The sequence below is a fragment of the Psittacula echo genome, assembly GCF_963264785.1.
Source record: "Psittacula echo genome assembly, chromosome: 2".
NCBI classification, from domain to species: Eukaryota; Metazoa; Chordata; class Aves; order Psittaciformes; family Psittacidae; genus Psittacula; species Psittacula echo.
The window spans coordinates 18,061,260-18,088,405 of record NC_137737.1 but is presented as its reverse complement, the minus strand read 5'-3'; the positions used below and the strand labels follow the sequence as shown (position 1 = coordinate 18,088,405).

The 27,146-nt window shown below is 41.9% G+C and overlaps 1 protein-coding gene across 1 annotated transcript; it reads left to right on the top strand.

Moving 5' to 3' along the window:
• Positions 1–21,556: 21,556 nt before the first annotated feature.
• Positions 21,557–23,848, top strand: TRIL (TLR4 interactor with leucine rich repeats; the record flags this gene model as incomplete). Its single annotated transcript, XM_080610783.1, has 1 exon — positions 21,557–23,848. The coding sequence occupies one exon, from the start codon at positions 21,557–21,559 to the stop codon at positions 23,846–23,848; it is 2,292 nt and encodes a 763-aa protein (XP_080466909.1).
• Between the last annotated feature and the right edge of the window lie 3,298 nt (positions 23,849–27,146).

The window sequence follows — 27,146 nt, the reverse complement described above, 5'->3', positions numbered from 1 at the left end:
AGTTGGTATAGCTGGCAATATTTGAAGCAAGGCCCAGAGCTGATTTAGCATGAAGCCTGAACTTTCACTCTCTGAAGTCCAGGTTTTCCTCCTCAGTGTCGAAGTGAAGGGACAGAGAAATGCAGTAATGTTTCTCCTCCTGCATTTTCTTCTTGTTTCATGTGAATGTCAGAACTCCCGGAATCTAGTTATTTTTAAATAAATCTACTAATCCTCCCATGGGAATAATAATACATTTTAAACACGTCTCCAGAAAAGAGTATCTCATACCTTAGAAAGTCAGATACAGAATTTTTCTTCTTGGAATTTAATTAAACAGATAAAATGAGTTGGACAGAAGTAATTTATTGTTTGTTAAGGTGAAATTTATGACTTGAAAGTAATAGTTTGGATTAGAATCTTTTGTGCCAATATAAAATATAACATAAATGATAAACGATTTAACAAATATGCTGTTGGACAAAAATATAGCAGAGAGGTTAAAAAAAGCTGTCATTCTATAATATAAATCAGATTTTCTCTTATTTTAATTCAGCGGGCTTCACTTTTCTTTAAGCAATAACTATTAGCTAGCAGACCCCCTTGCTCATTGGAAGAATCATTGAAATGTCATTTGATACTGGATATGTCTAACTGTGCTGCAGCTGCACAAAATCTAATACGTACCGAGTTAACTGTACTCATTTTTTACATGATTAATCCATTCAAATTCTTTTAGCAGAGCAGACGGTATAGGAGTAATTAATTTGCAAATGTCTACTTGATAAAGTGTATTTTAAATGTATCTTAACAATACGAGGAGAATTTTTCAAAAGCCACTAATATCCTATTCTCAAAAGCAAGTTGGATGCATAGCATAAATCACTCATTTAAAAAAACCCTACAGAATTTCAGCATTTATATTGTTCAAAGGCATTTGAAACCATTTTCCTAATTGCCACTTCAAAATCCTCCACTAGCCAATCAAAGAAATCTAGAAACTTCAGCCCATGTCCTTTTTGTGCTGGATGGTGTTTTGGAGGAAGGAAAAATTTGCTCTGTAGTTTAGCAGGCTGCAAAAGACATATTCAGTACTGTGCATTAAAAAGCAGCTCAGCAGGAAAAATTACCTATTGAATCAGAAAGATTCTGCCCCTGATTAACACTGAAGGAGGGTCTCTGCATGATGTGAGGATGTGTTACTTACTAACACCTCTCAGACACAGTGAAAGATTTACCGCTCTTCTGAGCAAAAGCGATTTAGGAGAGGACTGGATTTCACACCAGGATGGATGGAAGGAAAAGTTTGGGTTAGTAAAGATGGGGCCATCGAGGTATGTTTAGAGCTGTTACAGTCAGCTGACTGCACATAATTGCAGCAGTCATATTTTAGGCTGAAAAATGAGTATCAGAGAGAGCATTTTTAGAGAGTTTGGGCTGATAAAAACTAGTGAGCTGCAATCCCTGCAGCTGGAGAAAGGCAACTTATTTTTGGGTGGATGGAGAGTTGTTTGCAGATTCCCTTACCATAGTTCTGGGTAAGCAGGGGATACCAGCTTGCAAACCCAGAATTGCTCCAGAACCTGGAAAAGTTGTCAAACTCTACTCAGAGTAGTGATTAATAGTGACACTAATTCACCGTCCTCTGAATACAGCAGTTCTAGGGAGACTTCAGGGTTAATTAAAGGATATGGGTTGCCTGATTAACTTGATTTCTTGCTCAGCCTACAAAAAGCTGCTGAAAACCAGAGCAATGTAACTGTAAGTACTTCTGGACTTGATGAATGTCACTGCTTTTATTTTAGGAATGGAGTCAGCACTGCTTTCCAATGCGGACCAAAATCCTAACAGAATCTATGAGCTAACTTCAAGTATATTGGAATCATCTACCAGTGCCTCAGCTGCGATGCTTGAGATAAACAGTCTCATCCTGAGCTTCAGCCTGGAAGGTTAAATACAAGGGCTAGTTGTTATGAGCAGCAACAAAGCCGTTGCACAGCATTTGTAACCTGGAGCATTTCTTCCTATTTACATCTTTCCTTGGCAGGGGTTTCCCATGGAGTCCTGTCACTGAGCTTCCCTCAGATGAAAGGGCCAGTAAAGCACAAGGTTACAACTTGGACAAGCAGAACCTTCAAGTCTTGTTACATGGCTCAGTGTAGGGAAAGGCCTTTTTGTTATGCTTAGGGCCAGTGTTTGCATCCTACCATCAAAACCACAAATCTGACCTTGCTGATCTGATTAGACCAAAAAGCTGCAGTCTTGCCTGCTCATGCCAGCTTGAATACTAACATTAACACTAATCCTGAAATAAAAGCTACACCTACATTAGTAACCCCTGTTAAAGTTTGAACTAAGCACAGCTCAGTGGTTCGGCTGGTGATGATGTAAGAAGACATGTTGATAACACCTGGATTGCTATGAAGTAACACCGACTCAGTGATACACATCACCTGATCCTTCATCTTGCCCCTCATTAAACCTTTCTGTACATGAGTTCTTTACACTTACCAGCAACTCCTGCCACACCAAAAGCTAAGTATGGCTTACTAGCTCCCATATAAAACACATTAAGAATACTCTAATATTCCTTTTTAAATTCTACAGTAAAGCGGGAGTCACTATTTAGCATCAAATCATCAGACTATTCTATATTCTTAAAACTGGTAATTAATTTTGAAAAGGTACCTTTTGATGCCAAAGAATTAGTATTAATCCATCCCCTACTATCTCAAAGGTACTTGTTCAAGATTTGAGAACATGCATTACCCCAGCAGCCTGAAAGAACACTGCATGTGATGGACAGATTTGGACTCGAAGAAGATAGTGCAACGAAGATTAAAAAGTATTAATCAGCTGCCCTTCCAAGTGTTTCAGAGAAATTATGACTGAACTTTAAAGAGAGCAGTCATGTGGAAATATCATTAAAATGAGAGAGACTAATTAAGTGGATGGAAGAGTCCTTTTCTTATTTCTTTATTTTTTTATGAAAATGCTTAAATCTGAAAAAAGAGAATCTATCAAAAGATAAAGCCCAAACGCCTACAGTTGTATGATGTCAAGCATGGATAATTTTGAAGACAATATAGTTTGTTCTATAGTTGGAACTTTGGCCCTTAGTCTGAGTCTGTGAGCTGAAGTTTGCAATAAACTGACTTGCTATGACTCACTATTTAATCATAGAACCATAAAATGGCTTGGGTTGGAAAGGACCTTAAGATCATTCAGTTTCAACACCCCTGCCATGGGTAGGGATGCCTCACACTAAACCATGTCACCCAAGGCTCTGTCCTACCTGGCCTTGAACACTCCAGGGATGGAGCATTTACCACTTCTTTGAGCAACCTGTTGCAATGCCTCACCACCCTCACAGCAAAGAACTTCTTCCTTATATCTAACCTGAACTTCTCTTATTTAAGTTTAAGCCCATTACCCCTTGTCCTGTTGCTACAGTCCCTGATGAAGAGTCCCTCTCCAGCATCCTCATAGGCCCTCTTCAGATATTGGAAGGCTGCTATAAGGTCTCCATGCAGCCTTCTTTAATGTATTCATAAAAATGCTTTAAAAAAATAATCTTATTCTGTCTACTTACCAACAAATTTTCAGGCTACATATCTTGACTGAAGTCTATGTATCTTGAGTTTGAGAGACTGGCAAAGTTCTGAGTGAATTCACAAACTCCCCTAGACCCTCATAGGCTGAAGTAATCTGTGTGATAAGGAGACAGGCAGCATATCTTACCAGATATTTATTTCGTCTGTCATTGTAGAACAAAATCCGTTCTCCACTGCCTTCCAGATTCTTCACATTTATCAAGTGGAAAGCAGCCCAGTATACTCAACTAAAATATTTCCTACATCAAGCTGGAGCTCCCAGCTGACAAAGAACCAGTGCAGTTGGTTCCCATTCAGCTATTCCTTTAGCATATCTGACAATTTTTACAGGCTTATTTGGAGTCGTGTTGTTACAAAAAGAAATTTTCATAGATTAGTGATATATGTATAAAGAGCTAAATCTCTTAGGTTTTAAGCTGTCATTTCCCCAGTGTCCAAGTCAGTCTGATACACTATAGTAATGAAGAAAAGAGACCTTTTATTACTTAAATACAATGTTAACATTGAAAAGCAGAGGGGAGAACAGGAATTACACATAAAGATGAAAAGATATTGGAAATCTCACTGTCTTCTGATATGTTCTTCATAATCTAGAAACAAGGCATCATGGTCTAGTTAACAGCAGCTCAGACCATGTGTGTTCTTTCCCCTATCAGTTTAACAGAATCAGTTTAATAAAAGCACAGGATCAAAGAACTTCAGATGAGACAAAAAAGAACCAAGAAACACTGTCAGCCAAGTCACACAGATCTGTTACACAAAATATATAAGCAACCAAAAATGAGAGGAAAAAATGTTTGCACTAACCCAACAACAGTTCAGAAAGTCGATTAGAAAAGCTTAATTGATGAGTTTATTATGTTTTTTTGTGCAAGTAATAATTCATATTAAAACTCTTTGATTTGCAAAATTAAGTTTGAAACAATCGTATAAATGTTAAGTAGCTTTAAGAGTAAATTAATTTGTACTAAAATAAAAAAGGTCATTATTTTAATTTAGTATTATCTCGATATTATCTTAATTTACCAAACAGTCCAAATTCCTATAAAGGGACACTGTAGATACAAATGTTTGGAGTTGTTTGGCCATCAACTTACTGCTTACCTTGTTGGAGACTATACCATAAAAATCAGTGTCACAGGTGATGAATGAAAAGTGTAGTGTCACACTACATGATGAATCTTCTTTTCACTAAAAAAAGGCTGCAAGAAAGAGAACCTAAACAAAGATTGAATCCTTGAGACAGAAGATTCATAACACACATTGCAACAATACCTCCTTGGACATGATACCAGCTATCAATTCCAGTGAGTCCATGCAAAGCATCTGTGAAGGACATGACACTCAGCCTGTAGTTTCAAGCAATTGAACTAAATGCAAGTTTGTCCCATATGCATCAACTCTGTGTTCTCAAAATACTATATGTTTTTCGCTCTGGAAACAACTTCAAGACTGTGCTCATTCTACTTCACTAGAAATACACTGAACAGAATGAACATGTGCTAAATTAAGAAATCATACAACTGCAATAAGTTATTAATGATTATTAAAGCTTTAGGACCATGAAAGTGAATAGAGATGTTTCCACTTCAGAAAAAGATGATTAGATTGAGGGGCCAATTACCCAATTACCTTGTCCTAGAATGTAACTTAGTTCACATAACTGGTAACAAATACTGAATTAGGTGTCTTTACTTTGCAAGTATCCATAGAAACAAGACTGGTGGAAAGTCCAACCTAAATCAGCCCTCCTAGCAGTTTAGATCAAAATCACAGTTCACAAATAACACCAAATCGCCCCTCCTGCAGCAATATGACCCAATTTCCTCTCTAAAGTCAGCTAGTGTATTCTTCAAAATTCTATATTTAACTTGTTGGCCTCTATTTCACATGGAGCACTAGGCATCTTATTTCTCACACTCTTATTGATGGATTCACAAATTAGTCCGTCTTCTTTAGCTACTAAAGTAAAAGGAAACACAGAGAAATATAGGCAAGATTCAAACAACAAAAGACTTGACTAAGCTTTTAAATCCACAGTTAGATTTTTAAGTTGTTCAATAATGATTTCCATATACCAATTTAATTTTTTTATAAAAGTTATAATGTTATTGTGGAATAGCATGAAACAGACTCTGCACTCCCTTTATTTACAGGAAACAAAAGCTGATTCTGAATGAACCTGACAAAGCAACATGTGTGGCCAAAACCGGAGCTGAGACCAAGCATCAAGGCTTCTTTGGACAGAATACACATTAAGAGAACATCATTTGCAGATGTTCTTTATCCAGTTGGATTCCCTGGCTTTTCACTATCTCTGCTGACATGAGACACAGCCAAAACAAACAAGTTGTCCTTTCCTCAGCAAAGTGCATCTGATGGTGCCGCGCAGATGGGAGGCTTCCAAAGCAATAGTTCTCAGCATTCCAGCTGATTAGCTCTTCTAATTGGCTCTCTCTCCTCCCATCCTAGGATCTTCTCACAATAAATCTAGTCAGCAAAAGATGCATAAACTGCAGTATCAAGGAAGTACCAGGGAGATGATGTGAAAGTAACATTGCTTTTCAAGCTACATTCCTAGCATAGAAGACTAAGAGTTTATTTCCTCTTGGCAGATGTAGAATGTAAACAATCTTTCTTGGTCATTTTGTGGCTTGATCATCTGTTTTTATGTGTCTTATATCCTGTCTCATCATTAGCAATATTAGGATGGAAAGCACAAGAAGAAATAAACACATTGGGCTGTGCTGGTGCTCCTCAAAGTATTAAAATCTCTACAGGACAGCCAATTTTGCCTTGCTCACATGGCCCTTTAAATAAGTCACCTGAATTCGGATCAGAAAGACAAGTCCTGTCGGGAATTTTTTGCCTGTAGCATATATACACACTATAGATATACACTATATATATATACACACACACACAAGATCATGAATAAACTATTGATCAAAGATTGTTACCAGAAGATCCCAAGATATTTGCAATGCTTCATCTTTCTCCTTACGGCCTTCTTCTTCTTGGCCTTTCTTACAGGCTTTATAGTGTGTGGTGGCAAGAGGTACACATGGCACCTTTTAGATGGAACATCTGTTGCACAGTTATCTACAATCACTAAGACCTGGAACTGTCAACCAATGCTGACCAATGCTCTACTCCTTTGTCCTTATAAATGGCCAACGCAAGTCATAGACTTTTCTTTCAGAGGGCTGAAGATAGCAAAAAAGATCAATGCTTTAGATAAACTGCAGAGTCTCCAGTATTTGGAGTGAAATTATGTAAGATTACTACAAGGTGGCTCACATGCATTATAACGCTATTATAACTTTTAATACAGCTCTGGGACCCTGATCCACAACAGCTGCCTACTAGATAAAAGCTTCTTTGGATAGCTGAAGTTTCTTGCCTTTTTCAATGAGATATAAAAGCCTTCCACTTCAAAATGGGCTCGGTTGAAGCAAACACACTTGTCCGATACAGTAGAAGAAAAGGAGATTACAATTAAACAACTGTGAAAAGGCTGAACCAGTTTATTTGATTCTCTAAAGTCCTTCATGCAAAATAAATGCATGTTCTCAATAAAAGTTTGCAGCCAGGAAAGCTCAGTTTCAAATATGAACTGTAATGAATTACAGTATTTATACATGAAATATCTTCAGCAGTAAATCATACATTTCTGAACTTGAAAAAAGCAAGCTATATGTTAAATGTAATATTGCACTAGCCATACAGGTGGTTCCTGTGAAACCTCAAACAAACTTACCTATAGGAATCTCCAAAGAGCAATATTGTCTGAGATAAAATTTCCATGTTCTAAACAAATTCTCTTTAAATACATTACGTTTTCCAAAGCAATTCACCTGTGAATGTAGCTGTCAATTACAGCAAGCCTATTAAAATTAGTGTTTATTTTGGATAGCAGTTATTTCACAGAACTACCTCTTTGTTACACACATTACTGACAAGGCATAATGATTGCATACAACCTTAGTACAACAAATAAAGGGTTTGCACTTTTAATTTCCTGTACCTCTCTTGTATTTTTCACTTGGCTGTTTGGAAAGCTGATACACATAAACACTAAACAACTTGGCATGAAAAGTGAATCAAATTCAGTCATATCTAAGTATCAGAAAGACTGAACACTCACAAGATTTTTTTAAAAGTACTTCTGTGTAGGGTATTTGAAATGTGTTTGCAGTTTTGTTTAAATAAGAAAAATGCAAGGACTAGTCTATAAAATCCCTTCACCACTTCACTGATCTCTCAAATTTTCCTGATTTTCAGCATGCGGACAAGCAGCAAGGATTAAGGAAGGGCTGAGAAAAGTCTTCATGAAGCAGAAATGGGTATTTAGCCACAGAGCTGTTTGCCTTACTTATGCATTCACTTCATGCAACTTGGTAACTGTGAAGTGAGTACTTGACAAAAAAGGGGGGGAAAAAAAGATAAATCCTCTCTCTACTTGAGTTTCCAGGCTTGGGAGTTGGCATGACAACTGTAAGCCAGTAGTCAAGTCAGGCACCAACTGAGAGTAAGAAGCTGAAAGAAACCAACAGAAACAGAAAAACCAGGAATACAGAGAAGTGCTGGGAAAAGAAATGATAAAGTGTGGACATCAAAGAGCTTCAGAGGTGTGGGCACTAGCACAAACAGTGAATAACTATATCCCTGCATAGCAGTAGGCAGAGTATCATATAGCTGAGGTAGTGACTAGCTGTTTCTCCAGCGAATAAAAAGATTGTGCTACTCTAGGCAAAACTCCAGCTCTGTTGTGTGCCAGCAGAAATAGCTGATCAGGCTGCACAACAGCAGTTTCATAGTGAACTGCAAGTAGCGATACATACAAAGCTTATTAATCTTCCTTTACCATTGAAGCAAGTTTAACTTCCAGAAAATAGGTATTTAAACCTAAATCAAAGGAAAGAATTATGAATAGTGTCAAAAATAAGAGTATCTGACATTTTTATGGGTAAGTTTAAATGAAAAAAGAAAGAATAGGCAGGTTTGTGAACAGAGAAAACATTCATCAATGGGGTAGGATAGGTTATTCTACGTTTTCCTCTGTGATCTTTTTAGTTTGTTATTATTACCTGTATTTTGACACAGTAAATTCTCTTCTGTCTCTAACTTCCAGGCAAGTTGAGAGTAAAGCAACAGCTCTACTCCACAACACTGTACACATAGCCTTGGATTGGCCTCAGGAACCATCCTCTTTTTATGTACTGGCATCACTGTCAAATGCGAGGACAATTAAGGCCAGATTAGCCCACAGCAGAAGTCTTCAGTCTCATATTTCCACATCCAAGGGCAGTTTTTTAAATGTCTTAATTTTAGTAATCTATGTCAACTGAAATTATGACCTGAAGTTGTTTGTGCACAATGACAATCTTATTCCTCGCATTATTTTTTTTCTTTCAGAAACCCAGTGATTATTGTCACATTTGTTGACTTATGACGTCTGTGTATTTTTATTCCACTTTTAATAATACATCTATTTTAAACACAAACATAGCAGTGGATTAATGTGTATTTTATTCTTTGGTCTACCAAGGCCTTGTTAGGTTTTGGTTTTGGTTTAGGTTTTTTTTTTCTGCCAGAAGTATGTCTTTTAATAGGAGCAAGACCAGAGACTCTCACTTTTATTAAACTAGAGAGGGTGGACTGACCCCACTGCCACTGGCATTTCCTGCTTGAGCTGAAGAGGACAGTCCCACCTGCACTCAAGCTTTCATCCAAGCACCCTATTTTGTGTTTATTTTGCTGGTGGACTTGACAACTCTGAAATGGGAAAAAATGAATTTTCATTGAGATGGGGAAGTTTGAAAACTTCTGACATGTTAAGACAAAAAAAGTTACAGCCTTTATGCTCAACTTGCAACAGATGGGAATTCTTCTATTCCTTTCGCTTCAGATATTTATCTCCTGACTTATTAATACAATTATTCTTTTGAGAACTCATATTTGCTAATTTTAACTTGCAAATTTCTAAACCTATTGTATTCACAATTAATTATGGCATAATATAAAATCACATTGTTTGAATTAGCAGGAAAAGAGAAGGATCATCTCCCAAAGGTTCTTCAACACACAAATTCCATTTCATGTGATATTTCAAGTGTGAAAATAACAAGCAGCAGTCCACAGAGGAAGGCTTTGCTTATTTCAAGTAAAGCTGTGTTAAGGAGGAAAGCTGGAGAGGACAACCCCAAAACACAAAGTTGTACTTACACAGATAACATTGGAGAAAAGAGGAGGAAGCCCTCTCCTTACAATTTTGAAGTAAGAGACTGATCAGAATAGGTTGTTTACCTCACAAAAGTTTAATACTACTTAATCTTTTATTAGAAATATTAAGAATTTCATGTGCTTAAAGAATTCTATTGCTACATACATGGCTTCTGTGCCAGCTTGGGAGATGCTCTCCCCACAATGCACATCACAGATATTTATATCCAGACAAAAAAATGTTTCAATTAGTAATGAAAAGGAGCTATCATGGAGGAATTAAAAAATAATCAGGATGCTCAACTCACATGTCGCATCATGCAGATAGTATTTGGCGCAAAAAGAAAACCTTAATAAAGTAATTCTAAGAATTTAGAATTAAAAATTAGAATTTGGACAAGAGAAGGCTCAGGGAGACCTTATCACGCTCTACAACTACCTGAAAGGATGTTGTAGTGAGACGGGCGTTGGTCTCTTTTCTCAAGTAATAAATGAAAGGACAAGAGGAAATGGCCTCAAGCTGCACCAAGGATGGTTTAGATTGGATATTAGGAAACAGTTCCTCACTGAAAGGGTTGTCAGGCATTGGAACAGGCTTCCTCCCTGGAAGTGTTCACAAACCATATAGATGAGGCCCTTAGTGACATAGTTTAGTGGAAGTCTTGGCAGTGCTGGGGAATGGTTGGACTTGATCTTAAAGGTCTTTTCCAACCTACTTGATTCTATGATTCTATGATTCTATATATATAATGCATGCTATCACTAAAAGTGCATCATGCTTATTATACACAGTGAAGTCCTCAGTAAGTCTTAAAGAACGACCTGCTTCAGACACACTTTTGTTCTGCAGCATGAACAAAATGGATGTTATAACTGAAACGTTGCAACTGTACTTTCCTCACCTTCTTATTAAATTTCAACTTTGTTGGACATGTTTCATTTTTATGTTAATTTGGCCTCATACATAACTCAATTTCTCCAGGTTATACAAGATTCAAAACTGTTTACAGGAGGATTGAGGTAAAATGTAGCATGCCGATGGACCAGCACTTCAACTGGTGCAAAGCTAAGCCAGTAATGGTGTGACAAATAACGTGAGCTGAAGATTCGGCCTCAAACACAGCGCATATTCAGCTTAACAGAGGAGTCACTGAGGCAGAGAAATCAATACAAGTCAGATATTCTGTGCTTACTGCACTTTCCCTTTAGAAAAGTATGTGTATGTTATACCACAGACACAACTGTATTGTTTCATTAGAGATTCCAGCCAAATGGTATTTTTTAAAAAGACCAGTCCCCTACTTTCAGGCTGGATAGCACTGGTTTGTATTAAGCAAGTATTCTGGTGGCATTAGCGTTTACCTTCTTTTCTCACACAGACCGAATGATCAACAGTAGGTCAGCTATAACTAGTTACTGCAATATAGAATTATTTATGAAAGAAAAAGGACAATTAAATAAACCACAGTAATAAACACAGATCAGAATGACTGAATTCCTCAAAAAGTAACCTGAAAATAACGTAAAAAATATAAACCAACAAGACCCTTTGTCTTGTTGACAAACTATGTCTAGTTCTTCCTTCTGCCCCTATGCCCTTCCTCGGCCTCTGAAACTTACTTTCTGAATCCACATTAAGTAAGAATGAGATATCTGAAACATGATACATTTGCACTGATCCTATAGATTGCTGTTAAGAAGCAGTCCATCACAAATGTGGCTTCTATTAAGTTTCATTACTTTCAGGATGTTAATTTTGGTACAGCCTTATTATTTTTGTGATTTTGTGCAAAACCACTACCCATCACGTTACACAAACAGAGGTAGAAGAAAAACAGGAGTTCAAACAACACTGACAGAACAATGCCCATGCAGATAACTAAACATCCAGCATTAATCTGAAATAGTTTCTTTTTGACACTTAATTTTTACAGTGACTGATAGAACAAAGCCCTCTCAAAACTCTACAGGCTATTCTGTTCATATCATGCAAGGCTACAGAAATAAAAACTATATTGTCTACAACTATAGAAATCAATACTTTAACACCCATGTGCTACATGAGAAACTTGTTAAAGTTCTAGAACATTATTTTACATCCACTGTCCAAGTACAGACTTCCCAGAAGACTGTGACTTTCAAGCAGGACCATTGTCGTGATACCTGGAAGCAGGTGAGGATTTTTCTCCACAATCTGATATGAAAAAGAAAACTAGCTAATATTTAGGTATTTTTCTTTTACAATGAAGAAAAATATTCTACCACCATAGTTCACAGGAGTATTAGGGTACTTCAAATGTTAAGAACTTAATTTTAAAAAACATAAAAATCACATTAAAATATACTATGATTCTAAAAGTTGAACATTCACCCATGAAGAAATCCCAGAATTTAGGTTGCCATCACAACTTTGTCAGCACTTACGTACATATATTTTAACATACATTCTGATATTAAGTATTGCATAATTCTTTATGAATAAGCAGGGGTCTTGGGGTGGTGGCATGGAAACTCCAAGGCTTGAAGAGATTGTTATCCTCAAGATAAAAGAACCTAAGAGCACAATTGTACAGGAAACAAGAACAGGAAGGGTCAAGGAGAAAAAGTATTTCTTTAGTCCAAATACTTAAATGCTGCCACAGAGAAGTAGATTCTATCTTTGTCTCTATCACAGATCAACCCACAACCCCCACAACTTTAGAGTCCTTTATTTCACGGCTGTGTAATTTGAAACATCTGAGAAGTCTGACTTTCAAAACAAGTGACCTCTAAATTAAAGGTGCAAGTTTAGCTAGGCAGAAGCTATTTACTAAATATTTAAATACTACATAAATTTTAATTACTGCAAAGCAGGTGATGAGCCTCCCAAATTAGGCACTCAAAAATTAATCAGCTTTGATTTTCAATTAAGCATCCCAAAAACAATACTTCCTTGTCTCACCAGCGTGTTTTTAAGATAAGACTTCTTACTGACAGTGCTGAAAGCAACAAGCACATGCATTACACCAGCCTATATGTCCTCTTCTACTACCGAAACTGCTGTAACACTCATCATCCTTGCTGTCCTCCTTGCCTACATTCTACTCTTCACCGTATCCTTTTTGGGATTATGAATTACTTTTTTCCTCAGACCATTTAACTGACAAGTTAATTTTGAACTCTGGCCCTACCCTCCAATATCTGCAGCTTCTCCTCTGTGTAGCATTGCCAGAAAATCAAATCAGCGTATTCTATTCCATCATCCAGATTTTTAATGACAGCTAATAATGCACAGCAGCCACAGGATAAAACCTTGCAGAACCAAAGCTGATAAGCATGACAAGTTTTAGAGTAATTACCAACACAGATCAGGTACAAGTTTTCAACCCACTTTTAGCACACCTTACACTATTATCATCTAGCCTATTCTTATCATCTACATATTCTTAGACTCTGAGAACATCAGAGCAACTTCTTACTTATCCTAGGTGTTCTTACTAACTCTCTCCTCACCAGGTCTATACATTAGGTCTATTACATTGTCATAGCAAGCTTCTCTTTTTTCCACAATGTTGAACAGTATCATGTACTGGAATGGGTTGCCCAGGGAGGTTGTGAATGCTCCATCCTTGGCGGCGTTCAAGGCCAGGCTGGATGAGGCCTTGGGTGGCATGGTTTAGTGTGGGGTGTCCCTGCCCACGGCAGGGGGGTTGGAACTAGATGATCTTAAGGTCCTTTCCAACCCTAACTATTCTATGATTCTATGATTCTTTGGAGCTAACTGGAACATATTCAGCTACAGTAATTTGTAACCCAATACTATGAAGTATAATGGAATACTACCAATAAATCAGCCATTTTAAACAAGTCTCAGCTACAGCACAGAGCAACAGCTTTGATCCAGTATCCCATTTCGTCATGTGGTATTAATTACAATGTAATCAAAATGCAAATATTTATAAAAATAAAGAATGCAAGGGCTATAATGCTTTTGCTTCTACTTAATTTTTCTAGGTCCTCTCACTTTAATTAGTAAATGTTTTGAAAAACTCCACAAACACTTTATCAAGGTACTTACACAGATGAAGTGACTGCACAAAGCAATTCCTAATAAAAGATTGGAAATTTGCATTTCTGCTTCAAAGGCTCACTGCCTGCAGTGTTAAGAGAAAGATGTTTATGTCTGCCCCTCTAAATACACAAATACCCACAGGTCAATTTATATAGCAATGTTCAGTGCTTAAGACTGCAGGATTATGTAACGCTGCCTTATTACCCATTTTCACTAAAAAGATGACTCTCAGTACCATATCTTGCCATATATAGCAAAAATGTGGTATTAAGAAGCAGTGACAATATTTCACAGATTTTTTAATTAAATCTCGAGGTGTCAGCGCTGACGTATGACACAAATGTACAGGTTAGTGAAGAGTGCTGAATGAAATGGCCTCAAGTGATTTCAAACTGAGCATAATTGTAAGCATATGAAACTCTCTCCAGGCACTGAAGAGACTTCACCTGGAGTTGGGTGTAGATTTCTATCACTCATATGCAAGGAGGAGTAATTAAAACAGAGATGAGACATACTGGCATCTACAGAGGAATCAAGAGTCTATATGTCTATGGCAGCTTCAACCAGCTTGAATTGTTTATGACAGCAGAACCGCCTCAAGGGATAGGACTGGGCTCTTTGTAAATACCAGAACACTAACTGCCAAAAGATTAAGTAGAGTTTTTGACATTCAAGGATAATTTAGACCCCACGAAGAAATGCATATTAAACAGGAAGAAGTTATGTCTGAAATTGGAAGGTTGCCTCAAAAGATGTTCTCAAATGATGCTTCCAGGAGCAGCAAAAGGAGAGAAAAAACCCCCACCAAACTGAAACAACTTCTCAAAAGGATGTGAATGGACTCATATGACATACTGCGATAGCAGATGACTAAACCTGATGATCCAGTCTTTCTGATCAAAATGTAGTCACGTGCTTAAATGGTTTCTTAAAAAAAAAAAGTTTATAAAAATAATGGTTTCTTAAAAACCATTTAGGCTTTGAGGCCACATCTTTGGGTGAAAAGACATGAGCACATGGCTCTATTAATTTCAAACATATGCTGAGTCATATCAGTTCAGGGTCTGGCATGTAATTTTCAATTATTTAAGACTCATATACACTAATTATGAAACAGGAGTGGGAGCACACATTGATGAAGTGTGTTGATGACAATTTTTTGATGACTGACAAGCTAAGTAGGTGCTCTGTTGAACCTGTTTTCATAAACAATCAAGAATCGGTTGGGTTTCAGAAAGTTGAGAGGAATGTCAGCTGCAATGACCATTACTTTGTGGAGTTCAAAATCATGAGTCAAGTAAGCAAAATAAATTATAAAAATTACAATCCTGGCCTTCAGGAAAGCACATCTTGGTTTGTTCAGGGATCTGCATGGCAGGACCCATGGGATACTGCCATGAAGTTCAGCAAGGCCAAGTCCAAAATCCTGTATATGCATCCAGGTGATCCCAGGCACAAATAGAGGCCGAGCAGAGAACAGCTTGAGAGCAGCCCTGAGGAGAAGGACTTGGGGGAGTGCTGATGAGAAGCTCAACACGAGCCGGCAGTGTGTGCTCGCAGCCCAGAAAGCCAACTATGTTCTGGGCTGCATCAAAAGGAGCGTAACTCCACTCTCATACACCTGCAGTACTGCATCCAGCTCTGGCACCTCCAGCACAAGAGGGATGTGAGGTTGGAGTGAGTCCAGAGGAGGCCACAAAGATGATCAAAGGGCTGGAGACCTCTCCTGTGGAGACAGGCTGAGAGTCAGGCTTGTTCAGCCTGGAAAAGAGAAGGCTCCAGGGACAGGGACACTGTGTCCAAATGGCTTTAGAGTATCTCCAAGCATGGAGACCCCACAACCTCCCAGGGCAACCTGTGCCAGCGCTCAGTCACTCTCACAGTGAAAGTGTTTCTTGATATTCAGACAGAGCATCTTGTGTTTCAGTTTATACTCACTGCCTTTTGTTCTCTCACTGGGCACCACTGAAAAGACCCTGGCTCTGTCCATTTTGTACCCTCCCCTCAGGTATTAATATACATTGATGAGATCCCCCTGAGCCCTCTCATCTCCAGGCTGAACAGTCCAGCTCTCTCAGCCTTTCCTCATGTGACAGAAGCTCCAGTCCCTTAATCATCTCAGTGGCTCTGGGGTTTTTGCAGTTGGATTTTAGCACTGACATATTGAAGCAAGTTCACTGAATGACCATGAGGCTGAAGCATGTCGATGAATGAAGAGTGGCTGAAAGAAAAGGATTTGTTTAGCCATAAGACAGCTTTGCTGTCTTCAGCTACCTAATGGGAGGCCCTGTGGTACCTCCATCCTTGAAGAGTTGACAGAGCCCTGAGCAACCAGATCTAGTTGGGAAGACAGACTGACACTGAGTGATCCCTTCTAATGTGATATAAGTCAATGGCATCCAATAGTGAGTGTTTTCTATTTTTCTGCATTTCTATCAGAATGTGTTTTACCAATTAGTAACAGAAGTCCTCATCCAAGTGATATTTTGTTTGTTTTTCTGCTACCCTTTCCAAATTACAGGAATAGAAAAGCATATTTATCACACTAAAAACATGGCAAGAGAGTATTACCCATTACGAAAGAGATTAAGTACACATATCCTTTTATGGAGGAAGAGAAGAAGAAAATGTTTGCAAGAACACTTGCCTGATTTGTTATCCCATTATGGAAAAAATGGTCTAACAATACAGCAAAGATTCAGTATATAAACAGATAATCACGCAAAAGAATTGCAGACACTGCAACAGCTAATTGGCCCTGCATAAGCTACATAATAAGCATTTGGTTTACATAAATTATACCACTCTTACCCTGACACATGTAGGGCTCTCTCCTTTCTTACCATCACAGATGCTGAACTACACAAAAAAGCACGTACTTCCCGTAAACAGTTTCTCCATCAGGAAATAAGTGTTGGATAAAGCAGCTAAAAATTTGGTTAGACTTTTGCAAGTGTAATTCAGCCAACCTAAACTGATGAAAGTTAATTTGTAAGTGATCCATACTACAGAGCTCACTACACAGAAGAACGCAGACACCTAACTCTCCATTTACTGTTATGAAATACTAGTATTATAGCAACAACATCAATTACTTGATTTGCATTTAATTGTATAGATTGAGCTAGCCAATTTTCACGTGCAGACAGAACATGTGAATACATTGTTACCTGTGGATACGGCTACAATTCATTTCACATATTCTACACAGGGAAACACAAAAAACAGACCTGAAATTGCTTGGACAGTAAATTAATATGCACAAAGGAACAAACTGCTATCATCAACCTGGAACCACCAGCCCAGAGGAAGCCTCAGAGGCACCACCTACCCTATGTGAAATTCAGTGGGTTTTGACTGTTTGACAGATCATGCACACAATGGTAAAAGCATGTCTAGACTAGCATCATATCTCAAAAAACATAAATGCTTTACTCAGATGTTTAATTCTGAAAAGATTTAAAGATACGTGCAATCAGCAGAGACTTACAGGCCACAAACCTCTATGGGTGATGGGTTCAGATATCTATTAAACATCTGGTAACTTTCATTCTGTGTAGCAGAACAGCCATGTAATATTAACTGCTGGCCTAGGAGTTATGCTTTACTTCTGAAGAACTGGATGTGGCAAGCGACATTTCATTACACGTGAACACAAACCACTGCATCAGGAAAAGGTTTTATTTAAAATGTTAGTTACTACAGTAAGTGCAACTAACAAATTAAATACCATTGGTGAACTCTTTGTGCAATTTCAAAGGAGAAAAAAACCCAGCACATTTTGTTTAAAGGGAGTTTCTCATGGGGATATTGCCACAGTCCCAGGATACACTGGGATAAGCTACACTGAGCATGCTTCTTTCACTCCATTTCGCCTTCTGATTACAAATAATTGTTCAATAGCTTTCAACTACCAGACCTCTGACCAGTGCCTAGATAACATCTCCCAAAAAAACAACAACAAAAAGAAAATCACAGAGGTATTTGGTCTTAGGTGTAACAAACATATGGATACTATTTAGCCATGAAACAGCATCTTATTTAAGGTCAGTTCTCTCATAATCATCATAGGGATAGATCTGTATCAGCTGAAAGACAGTATTTCTGGTTTTACTCTATGTTCTTTGCCCTTGAAAATCCTCATACTTGAAGCCTTAACCATGAAGGTGTATTTTAAGAAAACTTTTAAGAATAGACTGTTTTTTTAATTCGCCCCTCCAGTTTTTCCTAGTTGGATTTATGTTTTTTCAGTTGGATTTACGTTTTTTCAATTTGGGGTAAAAAAAAAAAAAAAAAATACTATTTCTCAATCATGCATTAAAAAGTTTATTGTGTGTTTTGGTAAAGAAACAAGAACTACTGCAGCTGGAAAGCTCCTATTCCAAAGCAGGAAAACAAATGTGGCATCTTTTATCTGAACAGATGTGTTCCTAATGTATTTTGAATAAATACTTCCTACTTGAATTAAAAAAAAAAATCATAAATCAGTCAAAATCCTATTGTATTTATTCTGTTTCTAGTATAAAATATTTCCAGTGTGAGAACAAGTGCGTGATTCTCTTCTTAAGAAGCACTACTAAAATTTTTTTTATTAAATTCCTGTCACTTAGAATTCCCCAAACCCAGTGAAAATAATGTCGGCTAAGTGTCAGAAAGCATAAATCAAACGCAATACTTAAGACACAATTTGACTTAAACCTTTAGTATTTGTGGTGACGCATGACTAGAAAAAGATCTATGGTGCTCCTACAGGAAGGACAGTTCATAAATTGCCCTCATAAGCTTGAGCACGTTTCAAAAGAAAAACCCAAAGGAACAGAAAATAAGCATACCATTATGCAGAATGGTTTTCTGAAATTCCACTATTTAATGTATGCCACAGTGAAGCAAATTTGTTGAGGATAAAAGTGACCAGTCAATTGGGCTTTGCTCAGAATTAAAGAAAACCTGGAGAGCATGTCTTCCCTTGCACTACAGTGGCTTTGAGAATGAGCAAAGAAACACACAGGTTTTGTTAGGTGAAAAACTTCTACTTTGTCCTGAATATTTGACATGATGTGATAGATCCTGAAAAGAAAAAGCTGGTAAGTGAAAATATATTTGATAAGGGTGACAAAGATGATCAAAGTGGAGCATCTCCCTTATGAGGAAAGGCTGAGGGAGCTGGGTCTCTTTAGTTTGGAAAAGAGGAGACTGAGGGGTGACCTCATTAACGTTTATAAATGTATAAAGGGTGAGTGTCACGAGGATGGAGCCAGGCTCTTCTCGGTGACAACCAATGGTAAGACAAGGGGTAATGGGTACAAACTGGAACACAAGAGGTTCCACTTAAATTTGAGAAGAAACTTCTTCTCAGTGAGGGTGCCGGAACACTGGAACAGGCTGCCCAGGGGGGTTGTGGAGTCTCCTTCTCTGGAGACATTCAAAACTCGCCTGGACGCCTTCCTGTGTAACCTCATCTAGGTGTTCCTGCTCCGGCAGGGGGATTGGACTAGATGATCTTTTGAGGTCCCTTCCAATTCCTAATGTTCTGTGATTCTGTGATTCTGTGAGACTGAGCTAAAAGATCTAGAATGATCCATGGACATTCGAATCATGAATGAATGCTGGATGGGTTTCTTTCATAACCTGAGGAAAGAAGAAAAAAGGTTAGTAAAAAGTTCCTCCTGTGAAACTTGCTCAGATTTGTTTCAGGAAAAAGAATACTTTACTAATCAAGTGTGTACTGCTTGAAATAAAGCAGTTAAAAATAATCAAAACACAAACTTTCCACTTCATTCAAGAAACAGACAAACTTCTCTCCACCCTCAGAAAACAACGCAGTGACAATATAGGACACAATTTGAAATCAAGTTAATCTACAAGGATGCTTGTTTAATGACAAGATAGTGCATATAACTTCCCTATGATGGTGCAAATATGATTTCCCACACAAGCACAATGCAATTTCCACTATGAAAGATCATTCTTCATAAGGCCCAGCCTCAGCTAACTATAAGAGCTAGGAATTAAGGGGCTCACAGTGATGTTCCTTTGACTGAGCCAAGCTTTATCCCTTCTCTGCAAGATTTCTTAAGGCTGCCAGTGTGCTTTCCAGGCAAATCACTTCCATGCATAACACTGTGCTTCATGCTCCAGAGCAGACTCGGAGCACGCTTCATATTCTCCCAACTGCTAAAAAGAAGGACCAAATCAGAGTTAGATCAAATTAACAGCTCTCCATGAAAGCAGACAACAGGGGCCCAGCACAAAGTACCATACCATGCTACCTGCTCATGTTGACACTGCCACTAAAAACAAAACACCCATGAAAGCTATCTAAATTCTGTCTTCTAGTGAGCGAAAGGAGCATGGCTTGTACACTGCTTTCGTCCAGCCAGTGCATGCAAAGTGTGTGCAGTTGGATTCAACTTCACGTGATATCACACTTTCCAATGTATTTATTACACTTGCAACATGACATTTTGGGCATTATCTTCTTTCTCTCACCATCAGTGACAGCCTTATATACACTTTCTATCTAGGCATTTCCTCCTGCCCTCAGACACGTATTTACCCCATTGGTGACATCTTAGGAAAATGAAAAATGCCAGTAGGAAAGGCAAGTCATTGAATGGATGGGTATGAGGTCTACTTTGTTTATAGTACGCTTCCCAACACCTTCCTTTCATTCTGAATTTGTGTGCTGTTGAGAGAAAAAATAATCTTTAAAATGGGATTCATTTCTAAAGAGCATCTTAATCACCCTGGTGAGTCCCTCGTGGAGCTGGAGCTATGTTCACTGCATCTTCACTGGCAGCTTTGTCAGTAACCTACTGGGCAGGATGGTGCGGAGAAAGAATGAAAGTTCAGCCTTTCATGTACTAGAGGTGGCTTAGTCCTCTGATAGCCGTTTGATTAAAACCAAACCAAGTCCTTCATCCATGGTAAACCGTAACTATTGCTTTTGACAGGTTTCTAAACACAAGCAAAATAGGGTGGGGGGGATACACGTACAACTACTTTGGTTGTCCTCCCTTCCCCCTCCCGATGCGCAGCTCTATCTGCAGCCCATGTGGCTGGAAGGCAGTCACAGCCGGTTCCAATTCCTACTTTCCCACTTTGCGCCCCTGTTCGCTGCCGGGGCTAAATCGAGCCAGGACCGGCCGCGGGCTTCCTCCCTCCCGCTCCCCCGCCGAGCCGTCCTCCCTCTCCCCCGCTCCATCCGATCCTCCGGTCCCTCAGGGCACAGTGTGGGAAGTACGAATTTCCGCTGAGTTTTCCCGGCAAGTTTCGGAGCTCATCTTTCTCCTGCTCCCCGCTCCGCCCGCTCCCTCCCCCCCACCGCTCCGCCTGCCCGCTCCGCCCGCCCCCTCCGCCCCTGGGAGAGCCGGCGGAGCAGCGGGCAGCCGCTCCACTCCGCGGCCCGCCCCCCGCAGTACCACCGGCCCCGCGACCGCCGAACCATAGCCCGCGAGGGGCGGCCGAGCCCGGGCGGCGGCGGCTGCAGTGCTCTCACCGCTCTGTGCCCCCGGCGAGCCCATCGTGCCGGGCACCGCGACCTGCCGCCACCACGCCTGCCTGCCCGGCACAGAGCTCAGCCCGGCGCGGAGCAGAGGAAGGGCCGATTAGCAGCCGCGGAGGAGGCGGGGGGGATGCCGGAGAAACACAAAGCCGGCGGGGGAAGCAGCCCACGGCTCGTCCCGGGATGGGGGTGCCGAGCTGGGTCCGCCTGATGGTGCTGCCGCGGGTGCTCTGGGGCTCCGTCCCCCTCTTCTTCCTACTGCTGCCCGCGGCCGAGTCCATCTGCCCCGAGCCATGCGACTGCCAGCAACACCAGCACCTCCTCTGCACCAACCGGGGCCTTCGCTCCGTGCCCAAGGCTGCCGAGCCCCAGGATGTCCTCACCTACAGCCTCGGGGGCAACTTCATCGCCAACATCTCTGCCTTCGACTTCCACCGCCTGGCAGGGCTCCAGCGCCTGGACCTACAGTACAACCGGATCCGCTCACTGCATCCCAAGGCCTTTGAGCGCCTGGATCGGCTGGAGGAACTCTACTTGGGCAACAACCTGCTGCCGGCGCTGGCCCCTGGCACCCTTAGCGCCCTGGCTAAGCTGCGCATCCTCTACGTGAACGCGAATGAGATCGGCCGCCTCAGCGCTGCCTCCTTCTCCGGCCTCAGCAGCCTTGTCAAGCTGCGGCTGGATGGCAATGAGCTAGGCTCGCTGGGCGACTCCACTTTCTCAGGGCTGCCGAACTTACTCTACCTGCACCTGGAATCCAACCGCATCCGCTGGCTGAGCCGTGGTGCTTTCACTGGCCTGGCTAAGCTGCGCTTCCTTGACCTCTCGGGGAACCAGCAGAGCTCCCTCCGCCACCCAGACATTTTCGGGCCGCTGCGCTCCCTCCACACCCTGCTGCTGGCCAGCAACAGCCTGCAGCAGCTCACAGGGGGGCTCTTCCAGCACCTGCCCGGCTTGGCGAAGCTCTCGCTCAGTGGCAACCGGCTGGCTCACCTGGCCCCCGATGCCTTCTCTGGCCTGGGCTCACTGAAGGAGCTGCGCCTGGAGGGAAACCTGCTGAGCCACCTGCCCGCTGCCCTGCTGGAGCCGCTGAGCAGCCTGGAGGCACTGGATCTGAGCCGCAACGCGTTGACCGCCCTGCATCCTGCCACCTTCGGCCACGTCGGCCGCCTGCGGGAGCTCAGCCTGAGAGACAACACGCTGACCACCCTTCCCGGCGAGCTCTTTGCCTCCAACCCGGCTCTCTACCGCCTGGAGCTGGAAGGGAACTCTTGGAGCTGCGACTGCCGCCTCCGCGGCCTGAAGCATTGGCTGGGGGCCTGGCATTCCCAGGGCCGCCTGCTGACGGTCTTCGTGCAGTGCCGGCTGCCGCCCGCCCTGGCCGGCAAGTACCTCGACTACCTGCAGGACTCCCAGCTCCCGCCGCCGCAGGACGGCGGCTCCTGCCACGACGGTGCCTCTGCCTCCGCCGCGTCCCCGCCGCCGTCTGTCGAGGGGCTCGGCAGCAACAGCAGCGGCGAGGGACTGCCCCGCGGTCCCCCTGGGCCGCCGCCGTCCGCCTCCACCGCTCGCCTGCTGGGGGCGCCCGAGGGCCCGGCGGCGCCGCCGAGGGCCGCGGCAGAGGCCGCCAGCCCCACGCCGCCGCCCGCCCGCCCCTCGGCGTCCGGGCCGGCACCGCCCAGCGCGGCGTGGCCCCGGCGCTCAGGGAAGCCCCGGTCGGCACCGGCTGCTGGGGTCCCACCGCTGGTGTCCGACCCGTGCGACTTCAACAAGCTGTTCCTCTGCAACCTGTCGGTGGAAACGGTGGGCTCCACCTCGGTGACGGTGCGCTGGGCTGTGCGGCCGCACCGCAGCCCCCGCCTGCTGGGGCCGGCTCGGTTCCGCCTTCTGTTCGACCGCTTTGGCGCCGCCGTCAAGTTCCAGCGCTTCGTCTACCTGCCGGAGCGCGGGGAACCGGCCGCCACTCTGCGGGAGCTCCGCCCGGACACCCCCTACCTCGTCTGCGTCGAGGGCATCCTCGGCGGCCGCGTGTGCCCGGTGGCGCCGCGGGACCACTGCGCTGGGCTGGTGACCCTGCCCGAGAGCGGTGCGGCGGCGGCGGGCGGGTCCCGCGGCCCCGACCAGCAGCTCCTCACCCTGGTGCTGCTGGCGGTGAACGCGCTGCTGCTCTTCGCGGCGCTGGCTGCCTGGGCCTCCCGCCTGCTGAGGAAGAAGGTGCTGGGCCGCCGGCGGCGGAAGGCGGCCCCCGTCCACGTGCGGCACCTCTATTCCACCCGCAGGCCCCTCCGCTCCATGGGCACCGGCGTCTCCAACGACTTCTCGGGCTTCCAGTCGCACCGGCCGCCCCGCGGCGCCGCCTGCGCCCTCAGCGAGGCCGACCTCATCGAGTTCCCCTGCGAGCGCTTCATGGACAACAGCGGCGGTGGCGGCGGACGCCACGGCGACGACCACCTGCTGCAGCGCTTCGCCGACTGAGCCCGCCCAACTACCGCTCCCGGCGGGCCCCTGGCGGCCAGGCGCACCGGGAGCGGGCAAGGCGAGGTGGCTCTCGATCGGTGAGGGTCTGGCCTGGGCCCCGCGGGATCGCGGCCTCGAGGTGGAGAGCTGTACTAAAGTGGGTGCGTTCAGCCGCCCTCACTGCAGGCCGGGGCTGATGTTGTGAAGAGGCGGGCTTGCTGGGTCACCTCTGCGGGGATGTCACCGTTTTCTCAGAAGTCGACACTAACCCGAGCAAAAGCCTCGATTTACGGTAGCCATTCTTTGTCATGAGGAGAGAAAAACAGTGGGAGCGACTGCAGACAGCAGGTGATTCCTGCTTATGTGGTCCCGGAGCCATAAATTTAAGTGTGCTTTCCTACAGGTGGATTTTCCCGGGCTGCAGTTGCAACAAGTTGAAGGGAGCAGCCTGGGCCTGTGCGAGGGTGCTTTGAACAGACCTGTCAAAGGCACTGGCCCTTCTCAATCAAAAATTGGACTGGGGGTCGTCTTTGAATGTTACTGTTGAACTGTGTGTGTGACCAGTGAGTTATTTGGAGGGCTGGAAATCTACGATTTACTCTGGACTGTTTGAAGGCTGTGCTGTTTTAACTCCAAATGAATGTGAGGCGATTTAATGTGCACGAGTGTGTTTTCATACCTTTTTGTAAACAAGAAACAGTAATGCAACTGGTTAGTTTTACAGGAATATATTGCTGACACCACTGGGAAAAACTAACAAGAACTTTATAATATGTTTACAAATGGGCTATTTTTGAATTGATTTTGAATAAATACTGGTTGGTACTTGTACACAGTAATGTGTACTCTAATTGTCTGAGTCCATGATGGTCAGTAAGTACATCACTGACTCTCACATAATCCATCTTAATTTCTAAATGGGTGGATGCAGAGGTGAACTGTTGATGGATAAATAATATTGTTGCCTTCCTTCAGAAACAATAATAGGTGAGAATATTTCAGGAATGTGAAACAGTTTTTATCCTAACAGGCAATTCTCTCCTAGCCTTAGCCTACTAAAGTTAGAAGCTTTATGTACCTCACTGTGAAATAACACGTTTTGTATATTAATCTAGGTTCTGTGTTTTGTGTAGCTGAGTGAGTAATGCTAAAGTTAAACCCTTATGCATTAGTATATGGTGTTTGAGTTGGGTTTGGTTTTAATTTGAATTTTGCTTTTGTTTTTAGAGCAATGCTAATCATTTTATGATCAGTTGCTCTTTACTTTCTTGGGACTTTTACTTCCCTAAATATTTACTTACAGAATGTGGTTCTGATACTACAAAATACAGTGTTTTAGTTTACATTAATAATTCTTTTAATGTGGTCTGGAAATGAGCTAATTAAAGAGGTCTAAACTGGGGCTACACTTTAAATGCAAACGTTTTAGGTGGAGTTTGGTAAATTGTTGAGAGCATTGACAGTACTTCTGCTCCTTTGAATTTAATGTGCAACCTCAGATGAACTCTTGTGGAACTGAATGGCTTGAAGGAAGTTAGCGGGTTATGGAGATGCTTGTCTCAATATCAGGCATTCATTGCTGACTCGGGGTGTTCATGACTACAAGTTGTTTATAACCATAATTGCAAGTAAGAAATTTGGTTGGTCTGGGAGTTTTTTTGTGTTTTGTTTTTGAGTTTTGTTCTTTCTTTATTCCCTCCCTACCTCCCCCCACTTTTTTTTTCAGATGAACAAGTGTTTACAAAAAACACCGTAGTAACTGGTACCTTCAGTTGGAGTTTAGTGACTGAATGGAGAGACAAGACTTGGTGTTTCTGCCAGAGTTTTTTCAGTCTTTAAATTCAAATGGGAGGAAAGAAGAGAGTGTAGAGATTGTTTGCCTTAATCTTTTTGTTTTAAATGGAGGAAAAAAAAAAAAGTACTGATGCTTGAGTCAGTAGCAAAAGGTCCTTAGGGATTTCATTTTGACAGGGAGTAGTTTTCATGAATATCAGAGGCCAAACTCCTTTGTCAGTGTATAGATTAAAATTTGTAACTCTTGTAATGTTGAATGGAATTAAAGCTGAATGAATCTAGGATCAGGTTTTATTTTTTGTTAATCTTAAATTTCTGTTCTTCTGGACACATGGGTGCTTTCTGGCCATTTATGACTTGACTGTGGAATACACCACTGTTTGTTGTTAAAAATGCAGTGGGGGTTATTGAGTAAAGCTGTGTATCACACTAACATTAGCTCTATCACTGGATATTCTTCCAATGGGAGATGCATAGATGCTGTACATGGTTATAATCAATTATGTCAATAAATCCATTTGCTGAAAAAAAAAATAGGTGTCTTAGATTACATCTCATAACATCACTCTTCAGTTATAGCCTGGCTGTAACTTCTTTGTATTACTGGCACTGCTGTTTCATGGGACTGTGGAGCGTGCCTCATCATTCATTCTTTCAGGTCTTTTCACCATACATTCCATTTTCTCTTTCGCTTGTAACATGTTTGGATAGTGCAAACAGTAAAATACTTAAAATGGTCTGTTCCAAAGCAGATAGACCACTGTTGCAAGATAGACTAATAAGATGCCATTATGTCAGTGAACTAACAATCCTTTATAAGCAAAATAAGAAATAACGATTTTTTGGGATAGTATCAATATTTTGTGCTCACTGGAAGTTACACTTCTTAGGGCTTTTCAGTATTAGCAGGCTAATGATTTCAACATGTCGTGTTGAACATATACGTTTTGTTCTAATTAAGAATTCACTGCTTCTTTTTGCATTTATGCAAACATCTGGAGAATTGCTAGAATGAAATGGAGATGGCTCTTTGTTCCAACCTATGAGAAATAGATACACGACAACAACAAAAACATGGTTAACAGAATGATGTTGGTGACTTCCTAAAAGTCACAAGTTCTGTTAATCTAGGAATATTTAGGCTTTGTGTGCAGGTGTTACTTGCAGCTTTTTTTTTTTTTTTTGCAGGGGTGTGAGCTGTACTAGCAGGTGATTGAGGAAAGAAGTGTGATATTCAATGACTGAATGATGTAAATACTAGATGGCTCTATTTGTACCAGTAATAAAGTATTTATATATGCTTCTGTCATCTTTGAAGCAAGCTCCTTTCTAAAGAATGACTGTAAAGCCAGGCCTTTCCAAATGGCTAAATCTGCCATCAATTTGTGCTCAAAATATTTGGCCTTGTAGCAGAAATAGAGTTTTACTGCACTGTCGTTTCCTGGAATCCATGCAGCCTGGGGAAGAGTGAACAGAGTGCTGTTCTGCAAAGCAAACACCGAGCATATTATCTATCACAGAC